This window comes from Eleutherodactylus coqui, chromosome 3 (assembly GCF_035609145.1).
Source record: "Eleutherodactylus coqui strain aEleCoq1 chromosome 3, aEleCoq1.hap1, whole genome shotgun sequence".
Lineage (NCBI taxonomy): Eukaryota > Metazoa > Chordata > Amphibia > Anura > Eleutherodactylidae > Eleutherodactylus > Eleutherodactylus coqui.
In genome coordinates, this window is record NC_089839.1 from 56,405,911 (window position 1) to 56,424,307 (window position 18,397).

At 42.7% G+C, this 18,397-nt stretch overlaps 1 protein-coding gene across 2 annotated transcripts in view; it reads right to left on the reverse strand.

Moving 5' to 3' along the window:
* The window catches only part of MACROD2 (mono-ADP ribosylhydrolase 2), a 1,963,046-nt gene that overhangs the window by 122,911 nt on the left and 1,821,738 nt on the right, over positions 1 to 18,397 (reverse strand). For both annotated transcript variants that reach the window (XM_066595626.1, XM_066595625.1), the window contains exons 10-11: positions 11,718 to 11,792; positions 10,360 to 10,443 (exon numbers count right to left, since the gene is read on the reverse strand). In XM_066595626.1, coding sequence (XP_066451723.1) covers positions 10,360 to 10,443; positions 11,718 to 11,792 — 159 coding nt within the window. The remainder of the gene's footprint in view (positions 1 to 10,359; positions 10,444 to 11,717; positions 11,793 to 18,397) is intronic.

Below are 18,397 nucleotides of genomic sequence, written 5' to 3' on the forward strand. Positions count from 1 at the left end.
CAGCGGAGGAGGAAAAAGAATGAGCATGCTGCGGCCGGCTAATCCACGCCGCAGTGCCGGCTTTGCCGCGGCGGATTTGCCGTCCCGTGTGGACGAGATTTCTGAGAAATCTCGTCCACATGGCTGGCTAATTCCGGGATTAGTGGCCGCAGGCGGATTTGCCGCGGCGAAATTCCGGACGGAATTTCCGTGGCAAATCTCCCCCGTGTGAACCCAGCCTTAGGGTACGACTGCACCATATCTGCTCCCTGATTGGCCAGAGCTGCTCATTTGATTGTACTGCCTAACCAGCGTGCAGTGCTCAGTGTGCCATAGGTAGTTAGAAAATTGCTGCAGTCATCTTGGATGGCTAAAACAGAACTCAGAACTGGCGGATCATTGTGACGGCAGAGAACAACAACTGCAGGTAATATACCCCCCCCCCCCCCCCCCCCCGCACCCTCCTGCCCTGGGACAGAATTTTGAATTGACACAAGTGAACATTAGACTATGATTGGTTGGGACATCAAGGGCTTATATTTATTTGTTATGTCTATACATTAGCTTCAATATATTCTACAGCATTGTATGGCATCACATCAATCCCTGCCTCTGTGAGACTCGTAACGTAATAGTTTAATGGGTAGAAGACAAAGTAAGAACCAATTTCTTTAGGTTTCCGTCTAATGGTAATATTTCCTATTGGTAATACCTCCTTTTTAACACCTTACTTAATATATCTTCTGTAAAAGTGTTATTTATGTAACCTTTACATTCTCTCTATGCAATATTGTACGGTATATATTCTACTAACTCTTCCTCATTTTCTCATATACCATCCAGTTTTTCTTGACTACCACTGCAGTACCAATTGCCAAGACAGGTTGAAGGACAAACAAAGCACAAAGTATAGCCGACAAACTAATTATCAGGTGTTGGAGCGGTGACATTGGATCGCACTAGAAGAAACTTCAATTTCACAGAGCCAAAAAGCAGACCTTAAAGTTAAAAAGTATACATATCAAAAGCTTTACTGTCTATTCGATATTGACACAAGTAGTAACAATCATTTCCTACAAAACTATATATCCGCTCGGCTCATTTTTCACACCTGCTGCTCATAGATCGGACAGCATTTTCAACATGGCAGTTTCCCTTTTTGATCTCGTTCAATTGATTCCTTTGGCAATTTCATACAGATATGTGAGAAGACCTAGGACAATGTCTTCTCTGTTAGGGATCTCCAGCGTATGTAACACTACAGTAACAACTACTGGCCTCTGTCATATCCAACTTACTTAAAATGATATAACATTGTAGAAAACAGGAAAAATATATATGAAATGGGTTTTTTAATGCTTTTTAAAAAAAATATTTGCAGAAAAATCAACATCCCAAAAAACAAAATAAAAGGACCAAATGTGGGGGGGGGGGCTACCACATTTCATGTGGTACAATTAATATGGTGTATGACATAGAATCTAGTAATTACAAACAGTTACCAAGTATACTATTATATTGAGTATATAAATTTCTGCACAAGAATGTGAGAGAATGTATCAAGATTGATTTTGTGTTGACGGCCATCTTGTACACCAACATTCATTTTTGTATACTTCAGTCTGAATTATTATAAGACTTGTAATTTTCCATACCCAAAGCATTTTCAGATGTGTGTATAATTCTGGTAATAATGAAAAAAGTTTGGTACGGTGTTAGCCAGTAGAGCAAAATGTGATTGTTCCCAGCAAGAGAAACCAAGTTATCTTTCGAACCTCTCAGGATTCTTCCCCAGGCATAATGAAATAGATCTGAAGAGGCATGCCTATATATATATACACACACACATACTTATGACAAGGCACAGACATGGATGTGATTAATTTGACCTTAAGGCCGCCTGCACACGGGCGGAAATCCCGCGCCGGTTTTTCCCGCGGGATTTCCGCCACTGAAAGTTTGCATAGGAGTGCATTACAATACACACTCCTATGCAGACGGCCGCGGTTTGGCCGCGCGAAATCTCGCGCGGCAAACAAACCGCGGCATGTCCTATTTTTGTGCGGGGCTCGCACTCACCCAGCTGCCGGCTCCGGTCTGCGCATGCGCCGGCTATGCCGCAGCTGGCACATGAAAGAGCCGGGGCCGCCAGGCGCGGGTGAGTATGCGCTCGTCCCTGCAGGCTCTCAGGTCGGGTCCCGCGGCGAGAATTCTCTCTGCCGGATCCGACCCGCTCGTCTGCAGGCGGCCTAAAAGAAGAACACAACAGGATCTCCTACAGACAGCTTCCTTATTTAACAGGAAAACGCTATGCACAAAATAATAATATTATAGATCGCCAGACCGAGATCACAAGTGCTATGAGGCATGAAGCTATTTCCAGACTAATGAAGATGAAGATGATCGTTAAGAAATATGCAACTTAGAAAAAGACTCTGCTTGGAAACTGATGGCCAGCTCTCACTTCAAGAAATGAACCATACCATATATGTATATGTTTAAGATATATGCTGCTATCACTTACTGCACATGTCGGACGCTCCATTGTTTATTTGCTATTATAAAGTTTGCTGCAATATACAATAAAGAGGAACTAACTTGATTGCACTAAGAGGAACGCGTCTAGTTTTTTGGAGTGCCTCATCTGATTCTCTTAGAACTTGAAACACAAAATTATACTTGAAGCACAGGTATTGCGCTAACAAGAAGACACATTGACTAAGGCCGCCTGCAGATGGGCGGGTCGGATCCGGCGGCGAGGATTCTCGCCGCGGGACCCGACCCGAGCGCCTGCAGGACCAGCGCGTACTCACCCGGGCCCGCCGGCTCCGGCTGTTTGAGGTGCCGGCTTGCCAGGCAGCCGGCACATGCGCAGACCGGAGCCGGCGGCGGGTGAGTGACATTTCTGTGCGGGGCTCTGCGAGGCCAAATCGCGGCCGTCTGCATAGGATTGCGTTTGTTAACGCAATCCTATGCAGGCTTCCAGCAGCGGAAATTCCGCAGGAAATCCCGCCGCGGAATTTCCGCTCGTGTGCAGGCGGCCTAAGACTGATGTCTTGATAATCTTGTCATGCCTAGAGCCCAAGGTAATCACTTGTCCAAGTTGTTATTTTATGTTAAACTCTTGTTTTCTATGCAGTAACATAACTAATCACCTCTCCTCGCTGTGTCCAGCACCACTGATCTGGGTTTCCCCTCTGATGTCATGTTCACATGCTGCCCCAGCCTGTGTAAGGGACATAATAGGCTGCTGCAGCCAATGACACAGCTCAGTGATCGATCGAGGATTGAGGATCAGTGCAGGACACAGCAGGGAGCGGCGAGAGGTAAGTATATGTCAGTTAGCTATGTCACGGCACGGGGAACAGTGTTTTAGCATAAATAACAGTTTAAACAACCCCTTTAAATAAGATCAGCATATAGTAAGACGAAATATATCAAAATATAACTTCCATATGAGCAGTTACATAGCTGATACAGGATCAAATAAGATATATCTGATATCATCTTGATATCAAATGTGTTTACTATAGATGAGCGAGTATACTCGCTAAAGGCAATTGCTCGAGCGAGCATTGCCTTTAGCGAGTATCTCCCCCGCTTGAGACTGCAGGTTCGGGTGTCGGCAGCGGGCAGGGAGCTGCGGGGGAGAGCAGGGCGGAACGGAGGGGAGATCTCTCTCTCCCTCCCCCCCCCCCCCCGCTAGCTCCTGCTGACAGCCGCTACTCACCGCTCCCCCGCGCTGGCACCCAAACCTTCAGTCTCGAGCGGGGGAGATACTCGCTAAAGGCAATGCTCGCTCGAGCAATTGCCTTTAGCGAGTATAGTCGCTCATCTCTAGTGTTTACGAGACTAGAACAAACAAGGTAAACTAGATCCACTCATCTTGCATGATGGAAGACATTAATGTAGCTTTGAACACCACTGTTTGCAATACATTAGCGTAAGTATCCTGCTAAATATGGTGACTCGAATCAAAGGAAACAGATGAAATCTAACATCACATATAGCTAAAATCTCCAAAATTTAGGAAGTATTAAAAAAATAAAGTATTCAGTGCACTATAACGATGACAATCACATACAAGCACGAGAAAATTCTCCTGGCTGACGCTATTCAGACCTGACATTGTGTTCTACTCTAAATCTGAGACACTGAAACACAACAGTAAGTGTAGTGACTCAGTACTGTCACTACTTGGGAGTAATGATATCTCTGGGAGTCTATGGATATATCCCAAGGAATGCTCTTTGTATTAATCACTGGCCTGTGCCTTATAGGTGATGGCTAGGTAGAATGCAGCTCAGAGAGGGTTACAAAATCCAGTATTCTAGCTTCCCACATTCAAGTCAATCATCATTGGGCCAATGGGAGAAGCAAAGTTTCTAAAAGTATCTGTGGTTATGTTAGAAAGAGAGGGTCTAGTGTGTAAAGAAGGGATGCTAGTTAAGGGACCAGTCCCTCTCAACAAACTCAGAATTTGGCTACTGATGGATAAATCGCTGCCAGGGATTTCAGAAAAAATACTCTTAATTTTGCAAACAAAAATAAAACTGGAATTTTAAAAATCATATTTGACCCCCAATATTTTCTGAAAAGAGTCATCTAGCACATTGTGAAACGACCACCAAGCCAATGTCATGAGATAAAATGGAGTCCTTTTTAAGGTGCTAGATTTTGGCACTTAGGACAGAAGGGTTAGTTTCCCTTCCACTCTCTTTCCATGTCCTTAAGACATTTCCCAATCCCCTTGTTTTTGAGCAATTCAGTTCTTCTGGAGAAGAAAGTCCTGCACTGGTTCCAGTCACCCAGCAGAAAAAGGGCTGAGAACAAACATCGCTGGGCACCCCATCTCCATGGGATGCATAGCAGCTGAACCGTCTGCACACATAGAGGACATTCATGTGTGATCCATTTTTCACTGGTGATTGCTAAGCAATTCTCAAAAAAAGTGTGCCTAGTTCAGATTTTTTAGTATGCAAGACAATAAACATGGGTGTAAAACATGATGCATGCGGATGTCATATGGGCATACACATGCAGTGCATTCGGTCTGCTTTTCACTCACTGAAATGGGACCACCTGGGATGCCAACTTTGGCAGCCTTTTAGTTTGTACAATCTAGAGGCTCAGCTATAGCAAATGTAGATCAATATACAGAACCTGTATGCTTTCATGCCCACCCATATTACATCTTGCATCCAAGCTACATGCAGCCCAGCAGGGTACTAGAGCCTCCATGCCCATCCGTATTACATCTTGCATCCAAGCTAGATGCAGCTCAACAGGGTACTAGAGCCTCCATGCCCATCCATATTACATCTTGCATCCAAGCTTCATGCAGCCCAACAGGGTACTAGAGCCTCCCTGCCCATCCATATTACATCTTGCATCCAAGCTAGATGCAGCCCAACTGGGTACTAGAGCCTCCATGCCCATCCATATTACCTCTTGCATCCAAGCTACATGCAGCCCAACAGGGTACTAGAGCCTCCATGCCCATCCATATTACATCTTGCATCCAAGCTAGATGCAGCCCAACTGGGTACTAGAGCCTCCATGCCCATCCATATTACCTCTTGCATCCAAGCTACATGCAGCCCAACAGGGTACTAGAGCCTCCATGCCCATCCATATTACATCTTGCATCCAAGCTAGATGCAGCCCAACTGGGTACTAGAGCCTCCATGCCCATCCATATTACATCTTGCATCCAAGCTAGATGCAGCCCAACTGGGTACTAGAGCCTCCATGCCCATCCATATTACATCTTGCATCAAAGCTAGATGCAGCCCAACTGGGTACTAGAGCCTCCCTTCCAGTGGTCCGTTTTCCATGATAAACAATAATTCTCCTTTTACTATGGTATTGTAATCACTTACTTATATCAACATTACAATCACACAGAGAAAGGTTCATTCTGTTCCGACAACTCCTAGGTGCTTGACTTTTTTGGCAATAAGTGTACAACTATATTATATATGAGGCTCTTATCAAGTGACTGTATTCATTGTGACTAAAGAATAAAATGACTGGACCTACTATATCACAGAAAAGTTCTCAAAAACCGCTTAATATCAATCCAAACTCTGCATGGGCTCAATAATGATCGTCATAAATTATGAATATGTGAAGAGGCAATTGTGTCATTTTGTCAATTACAGGCAGTATTTCTATTTTCGGCAACAGACTTGTTGAACTTTTTAGAGTAATCGTCTTCTTTAGCCTTGAGAGCCTCTTGTACTGATGTATGAAGCTTCTTGTAAGAAGTGTACAGGGGTCAGTAATGTGCGGTACTCCATTACATTAATATCTGTGATATAGAGACATATCACCTGTTTATACAACTTTCATTTTTCTTCTTAACTCGCCCCCCTAAGATCATTTTAGACTTTTCTTCTCATCACTGCAAATATTTTACTTGTTAGCTTTATGTTGGCACAGTATTGTGAAAGTCTTTGGTCTAATGGTGCCACTAATTCAATCCTCTGGCTTACATGTCTCAATGCCTACACATGGAGCTAGACTGAAAGCTGATAAAAGACACTGGGGGAATGGGGAGAGTATAAACAAGTTTTGCCAGAACTCTAGTGTAGAAAATCACAAGGTTTTGTGCAAGTCACTATTGCACAAAAATTAGCATTTTGGTTTTTTACCTTTTTATGTCGCCCTTGACACTTTTGTCAAAATTGGGTAGGGCTTAGGAAGGAGTGGGCCTGACCATGGCTCGTCAATTTCATTACAATTGATGCCAGAAACTGGCATAAGGTATAACCCAAATCTACAGCAGCCATATATTTCAGAAAGTGTGTGCACAGCCGGCACAGAATACACTAAAAAATGCACACTCAGCTGACTCAAGTATCCAATGAGTCAATAGCTATGTTATCCAATCCACCCATATACCGGGTACTCGAGTCGCCTGAGTGTGCAAGTACTTCAACTATAGACAGGGAAGAAAGTCACTGCCAGACTATACCCAGTAAAGGATCAGGTAGCTGAAATTCAACTGCCCAATCCTTATTACCACGATATCTACCATCAAGGGAAAATTGGAGGTCCCTATCCACATTGGTCAGTTCGGCCGATATACAAGGTGATCATAATTAAACTAGAGTTGTTCAACAGTCTCTAATGATGAAACTATGGGACAGAACCCAATAAAGTGTGCATGCTCAGTGGGGTAAGGGTTGGAGAAAAGAATAACATTAAGACTGGTATTGCCATCAGTATTCCGTGTTTCATTTTTCTGTTCTGTCCAAACAGCAGAAAAATGGAGGAAAAAATTTACACAGTAAAATCCCCATTGACCCACTGACTTATTTTGTTTCAGTTTCCTTCAAAGAAAGAAATGCTTTAAGTACAGAACCATTTTCTGTAGAAAAAAAAATGGAAACCCAATTGAATGGGGCTTTCCCTTTCTTTTTTCTTTGTACTCAACAGTGGATGGACACAAACTGAAACTATTCCATTTGTAATCATTTGGGCTTCCACCTTTTTTTTATAATTCGGCATTGTGCTGTTCTTTGCTTATTCCGCCTGAATATCCATATATACACTATCCTACCAAATGTAATTCGACTCCTGGGTAGTATTTACTTCATTTGTTAATACTTAGTGGGGCTCCTTTGGCCCTAATGACATCAGATGCTCTCCATGGCATACTTTCTATTAGCGTCTGATACACTTCAGCTGGTATTTCCCTTTGTATATCCCGCAAACGTCTAATGAGTTAATTCAAAGATGATTTATCAGTCCATCTTCAGAGGTGCAATGAGTATCGTCATTGGACAGTTGAGCAATGGAAGAATGTTCTATAGAGCGATGAATCACACTATCTCATCTTCTAATCAGATGGATGTACCTGGGTGCGGGGGAGCCTGGTGAACGCCTTTTGCCTGAGTGTGTTGTGCCAACAGTTAGGTACGGAGGTTCCATTATGGTCTGCGGATGTTTTACATGACATGGTCTTGGTCCGTTGATTGTAGTGTCAAAAACTATAAACATGGAGGTGTACCATGACATTTTAGAGAATAATGGGCTGCCAACAATATGGCAATACTCTAGGAATGGTTGGCCATACTTCCAGCAAGACAACGTGCTTTGTCACAAATCCAATGCTGTTTTTCACTGGTCTGAGAATATGGATGTTCCACAATTGAACTGGCTTGCACAGAGTCCTGACCTTAATCCTACTGAGCATCTTTGGGAGTGTCAAGTCAGGAAAAATGAACAGCATCCATCGCCTTTGAGAGAACTCACCAGCCATTTGCAGGATGAATGGAGGGAAATACCAGCTAAAGTGTATCAAAGGATAGTAGAAAGTATGCCAAGCAAAGTATTCCATGTAATTAGGGCCAATGGAGGCCCCACTGAGTATTAACATATGCAAATAAATACTACTTTTGATTCTTGCTCACAGTGTTCTTTTGGCATGATAGTGTACATTAACAACTGGGTTTTACCATTATGTTTGTCAAAGGGGTGTTTCCATACTGGACAGAGATGGTGAAGGGATACACCCCAAAATGGTAACACCTAGTTGTTAATTTATTTAACAATTTCTGGGACCAACACGAAAGGAACAGTTGATTGTAAACATATACCAAAATATGCTTCAGAATTGTTGTTATTTTATGGGAGACACAAGTATTTACAGAGGTACGAGGTGCCAGCCTGACTGCTGCTGTGTGCTACGGGGCAAGCCGACACTATTTGCATAACCTGGTAGTCATTAGACTACAATATGCTATGCAAATAGCGCCGCCAAATGGATATTCAGAGCCTTAAACAAACAGATGTATTGCACCAAAGGTTTCTTTGGTGGCTGCTACATCTGTACTAGAATAGACATGTCAGGAGACCCAGCAGGTCCTCTTTTAACGGGAATCATTTGCACATAGAACTATTATCTCGTGTTGCCATGCAGTTATGGCAGATTAAAGAATTGTGTTATTAATTTAACTTGCTCACTTATGAAACTATCTTTTCTTCGTTGTTTCCTAATGTAACATTTAATGTTTCCTCCCTCAGGAATCATATACAAGAATCAATATCCAAGTGATAAGAAGAAAAAAAAAAGTTGTATAATTGTTCAGTAAACTTTTGTAAAGGTCACTGCACTCAGGGACTCCTTAATAACCAAAGAGAAGGGAAATATGTATTTTAATAATACAGAAAGTACAGCAGTTCTAATTATGCATAATAGAAACTAGAAAATGTTGAGCAAAGAGGTGATAACTAATTTATCTTCAGCTTTCTGTTTAATCATGCAGTCATTTATAACAAATATATTCCTCCAGTTTCAGTAAAAGGTTTTTGGCTCGTACTGCTGGCTGAAACAACTCCGATATATTTTCCTTAATGTCATCCAGTGCTGATTGTGACCATCAAGTATTCTAAGGTGAGCAGGCACAACTTCTCTAAGATCTGACACCAAATCAGGCATATTGGTCAAAGTGAGAAAAAGTACTAAACTTGAGATCTACAGTATATACTAAATATTGACTGACAGTGGAAACTTAGATAGTTCCACCTTAAAAAGAGATATTTTTGCAGCCTTCACTGAGAGCAGCATAAGGAAGTACCTGTCACCGTGAGCACAATGATATGTCTGCTGTGTAGATATGTGCAGTAGTTTTGGAGAAACTTGCATTTAATTAGTAGCAGCCAGACACAGAACTAGTCCTGCTAGACACACCCACCATGCCCTCCAGCCAATGATTGGCAGCTCCCTCTATGCACAGTAATAAGCAGAGAGCTGTCAATCATTGGCTGAAGGGTGTAGTTAGCTAGCAGGTTATGAATATCCAGGACTACTTTTAGTAATCCTTAATGCATTTCCTGATACAAATAAAAGGCAAGTTTCTTAGAAACAACTGCACAGATCCACACAGCAGACATATTACTGTAATTAGAGATGAGCAAGCGTACTCGTTAAGGACAAATACTCGAGCGAGTATCGTCGTCTTCAAGTATCTGCCTGCTCGTCTGCAAAGATTTGGGTGCAGACGGGAGGGGAACGATCTCTCTCTCTCCCCCCCCCTTCCCGCTCACTCCCGCAACCCACCGCTCACCCCCGCCGGCACCCGAATCTTTGCAGACGAGCAGGCAGATACTCGAAAAGGACGATACTCGCTCGAGTATTTGTCCTTACCGAGTATGCTCGCTCATCTCTAACTGTAATCAGTGTGACTGCCACTAGATTGTGCTGCACTCAGAGAGGTGCAAATAGATGGTGACACAGTCTCCTTAAATATAAATCAGAAGTGACTATAAGTTCTGGAGTTGTTCTCCTCTGTTATGCTGATAAACGCTTAATTCACCAAAATATAAAATGAACTTAACGCCTCGGTTTGCTGTACTTTATCTGTAACTTACCATCATCAGGCTTTTCCTGCACATCCGTCTTTTTGGCTTTACATTTCTTTGTTGGAGGTGACTGTGCATTTTTATCTGTTCCTTCTGTGTAAAGACATGTCCAAAAAAGAACTATTTATTAGAATTAATTTCATTTAATCAAGTCTTTTTTCTTTAGCTTATTCAACATAATCCATACTCAGACTGCGAGGATTTAAAGGGGTTTTCCACTAAAACATGTATTACCAATCCACAGCGGTCTGACTGCTGGGACCCCAAGCAAACACAAGAACAGGGATCCTTGATTTCCCTGTGTGAATGAAGGCGTAGTGCAGCTACATGACCAATGCTATATTTACTTCTATGGGACTGATGGCAAGTGTTGTAGTTGACTAGCTACATGGACATTGAATAGAGTGGTGTAGATTGATGATAACTGTTGGTTATGGCAAACCCCTTTAAGTTCAAAGGATTATCCAACAAGGGCAGACCCCTTTCTAAATGAAGTCTGACTCTTGGAATGAAGGAAACTGCCAACATGTACTATGCACAATTCGATGCAAACCTCATTCAAATAGATGGGGGACCATTTAAAACATATTAGACTAGGATATACTTCCTTCTCTCAGTTATTACTAAGATGTCCAATAAGTGTACTCAACATATAACTTTTCATAAAGGGTTATAGAGGAAAAGCGGAGCAGCACGCCAGGTAATATACCTGTGATGAAATTTTATTTATTCCAGCTGACTCAAAACTGCTGGTGAATAGACTCAAATTTGCATGTGATGTTTTGGGTAAGGATACCCTTCATCAGGCATGGACTGCAGTTGAAGGCACAAAGGATAAAAGCCTGGGCCAGGATCAGAGAATGCCAGAATAGTAACTGAGAACAGAAGGCGGTTTTATATATGGCACCAGTTGTTGCACACATACAAGACCACCTTCTACTCTCAGCTACTATTCTGGCAATCTTTGAACCTGGCCCAGGCCTTTATCTTCACGCCTGATGAAGAGTATCCTTACCTGAAACGTCACATTCAAATCTGAGTCTGTTCACCAGCTAGAATAAATAAAATTTCATGACAAGCATATTACTTAGTGTGCTGTTCCATTCTTCTTCTAAATGTATTTTATGGGAAAGTAGTCTACCCATTTCCAACTTGCAGCTACATACCCCATGCTGAGAGTTATGCTGATTGTTGGGTTATCTGATTTTACAGATTTTATCTTTTACTTGTAGCCAGATTATTTAATGGTATTCTCTCAGTGGGCCCATACACTATGTTCTGGCCAAGGCCTTCCCTAGTCCTTTATCCTTATACTCTGTTAAGCCTGAATATCTGTATCAACGGAGGAAGTTTTGGCATGTACTTACTGATCTCCTCACTGATCTTCTTGCTAACTTGGCTCCTGTCTTCTTTCTTATCATCCTTAGTATCATCTTCTCCATCTTCATTATCACATGAAAGTTGAAAAGACGGAATTGGTTAATATTCCACTATGAATATCTGTGTTATTACTATTTAATGGCATTTTCATTAGATGGTTATAATTGTGTCTACAGATGTAGCAACCTTGCCATAGTATATTATATGGTAAATGGTTAATCTGGGGCCCTGTAACGGATTTTCTATTTGGGCTCAAAAGCTTGAAGTTTCTTCTTGATTATACAGTGTGAGCACAAAAATAGTCCTTGTTTTCCAACAATATAAATTGAAATTAAGCATTGTTTTTCTGCTCACACTGTATATGTATTTGGCTAATCATAAAGTACTTACAAATAGTTTTTCTGGCTTAAGGCTATATGCAGGCGGAGCGGTCAATAACTGTGTGTGGGACTCACAGGCTCTCTCTATGGGTGGGTGGGGGAAGCAGGACTCATAGGCTCTCTCTATGTGTGGGTGGTGGAAGCGGGACTCACAGGCTCTCTCCATGTGTGGGTGGGGGAAGCAGGACTCATAGGCTCTCCCCATCTGTGGGCGGGGAAGCAAGACTCACAGGCTTTTTCTATGTGTGGGTGGGGGAAGTGGGACTCACAGGCTCTCTCTACGAGTGGGTGGAGGAAGCGGGACTCACAGGCTCTCTCTATGTGTGGGCATGGGAAGCAGGACTCAGAAGCACTCTCTTTCTATGTGTGGGTGGGAAAGTGGGACTTACAGGCTCCCTCTATGTGTGAGTGGGGGAAATGGAGCTCACAGGCTCTCGAAATATGTGGGCAGAGGAAGCAGGATTCACAGGCTCTCGAAATATGTGGGCAGAGGAAGCAGGATTCATAGGCTCTCTCCATCTGTGGGTGGGGGAAGCAGGACTCACAAGCTCTCTCTTTGTGTGGGTGGGGGAAGCAGGACTCATAGGCTCTCTCTATGTGTGGGTGGTGGAAGCGGGACTCACAGGCTCTCTCCATGTGTGGGTGGGGGAAGCAGGACTCATAGGCTCTCCCCATCTGTGGGCGGGGAAGCAAGACTCACAGGCTTTTTCTATGTGTGGGTGGGGGAAGTGGGACTCACAGGCTCTCTCTACGAGTGGGTGGAGGAAGCGGGACTCACAGGCTCTCTCTATGTGTGGGCATGGGAAGCAGGACTCAGAAGCGCTCTCTTTCTATGTGTGGGTGGGAAAGTGGGACTTACAGGCTCCCTCTATGTGTGAGTGGGGGAAATGGAGCTCACAGGCTCTCGAAATATGTGGGCAGAGGAAGCAGGATTCACAGGCTCTCGAAATATGTGGGCAGAGGAAGCAGGATTCATAGGCTCTCTCCATCTGTGGGTGGGGGAAGCAGGACTCACAAGCTCTCTCTTTGTGTGGGCGGGGGAAGCAGGACTAATGGGCTCTTTGTGTGGGCGGGGAAACAGGACTAACAGGCTCTCCCTCTCTATGTGTGGGTGGGGGAAATGGGACTTACAGGCTCTCTCAATGTGTGGGCGGGGAAGCGTGACTCTCGCATTCTCTGTGTGGGTGGGGGAAGCTGGACTCACAGGCTCTCTCTATCTTTGGGCAGAGTAAGAAGGACTCAAGGGCTCTCTCTATCTGTGAGTGGGGGAAGCAGGACTCACACCCTCTCTCTTTGTGTGGGTGGAGCAAGCTGGACTCACAGGCTCTGTGTGTGGGCAAGGGAAGCAGAACTCTAAGGCTATATGTGTGGGCAGGGGAAACAGGATTACTGGCATTCTCTATGTGTGAGCGAGTGAAGCAGTACTCACAGGTTTGCTATATTTGTGAATAAGGGAAGCAGGACTCACAGGCTTTCTCTATGTGTAAGCAGTGGAAGCAGGACTCACAGGCTTTCTCTATGTGTAAGCAGTGGAAGCAGGACTCACAGGCTTTCTCTATGTGTAAGCAGTGGAAGCAGGGCTCACAAGGTTTCTCTATGTGTGTGTGGCAAAAGCAGGTCTCACATTCTTCCTATATTTGCAGATGCAAGATGTGTGGCCGGGAGAAGTAGGATTAATGGGCTTTCCCCATTTGTGGCTGTAGAAGGACTCACAGGCTTGCTTTATTTGTGAGCACTATAAGCGGGACTCACAGATTTGCCGTATCTGTAGCCAAGGGAAGACAATTTATAGCAGAAGGGAAGCTTTTTCTATAAGACTTGGCAGCATTAAATAGCAAATAATAGAAAACTCTACCTCCCAAAGCTCAGCATATCCCCCTCAATCCTACGCTGCCCCAGGTAAAGCAGTATAGGAGACTTATTAAAGTAGAATATTTGTTTGCTCCTTGGCATTTATAGAAAACTTATGAAATCTATTCTTTCAGGCATTTTAAAGAAAGTTTAGAAAATCAGTTCTAGTAACAATAGGAAAGACTCCTAACTGACAGGTCTTCCAGTCGCACAACCCTGTAATTCTCTTTCTTGACAAGTTGTTCTTGTTTCAAATAATCACCATTGTTATTAATGGCTCCTCCAATGCACCCAAAAGAGGGCCACGGACTACATACTGATATCTGAACCTGGAAACAATGCTGGAAATGTAAGCTTTTGGTGAAATCAACCATATCAGACAGCTGACATTACTAAATATTAAAATGACAGCACCTGAATGGAAGACTTCATGCAGACCTCTGACAAGAATGATAACTGTTCATTTGTATAGACCATTCTATACATTTCCTGACATATTATAACTAAAAACGTATTTGGCTGATAAGGAAGGGAGATTATAATTTCCATTGGTTGCTAAATTACCTCAAAGTCGGACATTTTTTTGTGTGTCAACATAGGAGTCATTTCTTGCATTTTGTAAAGTGATAGGATTGTCTAGTCAGTCATAGATGTGTATGTGGAGATGTTACTGGGGTGGTAAAATGGTAAATATACAGTAGTATTGCAATTATCTAGACTGGCGTTTCTAACTCCAGTCTTCAAGGCACCCCAACAGGTCATGTTTTTAGGATTTCCTCAGTATTGCACAGGGAATGTAATTATTGTCAGCGCCTCAGACATTGCCCCAGGTGTCCTTACTATAGGATATCCTGAAAACATAACCTGTTGGGGTGCCTTGAGGACTGCAGTTGGGTAACACTGGTCTAGACACATCCCAGTATTTACATATGTCTTGCTGCTTATATAATGCCAACAGACTGCGGTGTAGTCAGTGTACCATAGTATCTTTTACATTGCATGCTTCAGACTACTCCAGTTGCTATCCATGCCTCACAATGACAGTTGAATTGGCACACCAGTGAGGAATTTATGGAGGACATGAATTAAATACTCTATGGCTTGCAACTCCCTCTCGTTGAAAGATCAGTTCTCATTGAAAGTTCAGTTAGACTAAAAGAACCCATACATGATTCTTGAACAGGGGCTGTTATCAGTGTCCATCCTTGCCTTATCTGTTATACTGTATTTAATAGTGCTAAATTATATACTGTATGACCACTGTAAAGCCTCATACACATAACCATATTACACATCTATGTTGTATGGGCAAAGCTGAAACTAGGATTGCTACTGCCTGGAGCATATTCATTTATCTGCCTTAAGCCTGACTAAAAAACAAATGTGACCACACTTAAAGGGTTTGTCCCAGAACTGACTTTTATCATCCATCCACAGGATAGTTCGTAAAAGCCTATTTGGTGGAGGTCTAACCACTGGTCCCCCCACCAATCATAAGAATGGGGGTCCTGTATTCCCATTTCATTCTCACTGCACCTGCTGTGATGAGGAGGAGCTTGAATCAAGCAGCTGCCAAGCATGCATTTTGCGGCTACATTCAACTCTATAGGATTACTGGATATAGCTGAGTTCTAGTGCTTGGCTATCTCCAGCAGTCCCACTGAAATGAATGGAGTAGCAGTACACATGCTCAACTGCCGATCCATTCACGTTCCTCCTTACTGGGTGCAGGAGAAGGAAAGGGGGCCACAAGACCCTCATTCACATGATTGGTCCCATCTGTCTGTTTGGTCAGCCCAAACTTTTACACTGCAGTGTGTTCCAACTGTGGTAACTTTTAAGTGTGTACCTGTTTTTCTTACCCTCCGATTTACCTACATGCATGTCATGGATTCTGATGACATGCCTGAAGGTATTTGCAACCAAAGCAGGCCACATATGGATGTCATATTAGGATGCAATAGTTTTGTGATAGGGTTTCATGACTTAAGTGTGACATATGTGTTGGAGAAAGAGTTTACATTTTAGTAAGTCCTGTGGGTCCAGAGACCCCATATAAAAGGGCAAGGGTACTAGTTGGCAATTTGGACTTTCCATTTGTTTTGTCTATTCAGTCTTTGTAACTCATATGGAATGGTGACTGACTAACTAGACAGCGGTTCTTGAGGATGAAGTAAAGAAGTGTTGCAGCCTGCCATCATTAGAGAGGTTCCTTGTGTTTGGCTGTTGGGAATACCTCAGGGTACGCCATTTCTCTTACTTGCTGCATCATCCCCTGTAGTGCATGTTCTGTTTGGGTATCAAGGAGGTGGTACCTGTGATGAATCAGTGATAACTTGATGCTTTATAATTTGACCATGCCCTGTCATGGATACTACTATGTCTGCTGTGTGCATGCATTTCTTCTAGAGCTATGTCTGTCTCGTTCCCTTTCTGTCTGTTCGTCCAGAGCTCTGCCCATCTGGATCCACTTCTGTCTGTCAGGTTTCTGCTGCATGCATGCTATGCTTCATTTGTTTGTCTGTTAGTTCGCCTGTTTGCACATCCGTCTGTTTGTTGGTTTGAGTTTGATCCACCTGTCTGATTGGTTGTCAGACATCCGGTTGATGTCTGTTTTTCCTAGCCATCCGTTAGTGGGTGGACGCCCAAGTCTCATTCTGTTTGTTCCCCTTCATCAATTGGTCTTTCTTCTGTTCATTAGTGTGCGGACGCCCCTGTTGTCCGCAATTGTCATTGAGGGATAGACTAGGGCCTGTAGGTACAAGTTGTGGAGCCGTCCTGATTAGGAAGAGCTCCCTTTTTTTAGGCAGGGGTATAACAAGTCCATGTTCAGTTAGAGAAAGAATTGCCAGTTCAGTGTCTGTTTGGTCCATTTTGTTCCTGTTTGGTGATGCTCATGCAGGACATCGTAGTTTGACCCTTGCAAGGACGGACATGACGTCCGCTCCATAGGATCTATGCAAGTGGCTCTGCAGTAAGAATGGACCCTTATAATGATTTACAAAATATCAGATATTACATCTTGTATTGTTGTTTATTAGTACTTTTAAAATGATCACAAATCAAAGTTTTTAAAAAGATGACATTTCCAAAACCTTTTCTTTGTCCTCATTAACAATATTGCTTTTCTTCTCCGAGATTACATTTCTCATCACTAACAAACGTTCTCATCCCTATGTCGCCACTACCACAAATAGACAAAAGAAATTTGACATAATTATTTTGTGATTTCAGGTGAAACTTTCAATTGCTGTTAATGGGAATACTTACTGGAGCGTACCGTATGCAGAATATAAGCAGAATAATATTGGTTTTGATACTTGATATACTTTCCCATCGAGAAACAGCAGATGAATAAATTAATGCAGCTTTCATTTATTACATAATGTGACATAAGTGCTTATAAAATACGCCACACCGGAAAACCTGCTGAATTAAATCTAACACTCAAAGCAACGTCCTTGCATACAAATCCCACAAAGGTAATTCAATAGACTGTTGAGTGTTCTGGGTACATTTAATAACTATCAGGTTTTCTTAGCAAGAATTTCTTTAGGTGACAGAAGACAAATGTAACCTATTTACCCTGGGCTCTGAAGAGAGACGCCTTCATTTAAATCATCTTTTTGCCATATGCAATTTTAAATAAACCGTGGCCTAATTTACAGGAGAGGTGTAAACTTATAAAAACGCATTATTTTTAAGCTATAAAACTCTTTATTATGACTAAACACATAAGGGGGGAATTACGTGGATATGTGGTCACAGTTGGAACAAAATGTATTACCCATCCTGGCCAGAAATCTGGTGAACCACAACTGATTATTTTTTTTGTAATTATATCTCAAGATTTCGCTTTCATAGGATTAGAAAAATGAACTATATGGTGATTCTTTTCATGAGGTTTTGTACAAAAGTGTCCAATTTAATATGTAATAAAACCTAGCTACATTGAAAATTCAAGGGTGATGCAAGTAAGGCTCCAATCACATCACATCCCAACATTTACCCAACATGCCCATGGATTTTAATGGCCAAACATATGTAAAAATTGTGTTTTCGCTGGTACATACTGACATACTGCTTTTTTAAAGAAGTATTCCCATCTCTACATGATAGGGAATAACTTGGTGATCAGTTGGGGTCTGACTGTTGGGACCTCTACAAATCCAGATTTGATATCCCTGGTACGTCTCTGAAATTTGACAGTGGTAGCCTTGCATGTGCATGATCACTCCAGTCAGTTCATTGGAACTGCTAAGGTTAGGCAAGCTCAAGTGCTCGGCAATCTCCATAGTCCCACTGAAGTGAATGAGACCACTGAAGATTGCTGAACACTTGAACTCGGCTACTGTATCTCCAGTAGTTCCCATTGAAGTGAATGGACCTGTTGTGCACATCCATGGCCATCACTGTCAATATTTCAAAATGCTTTA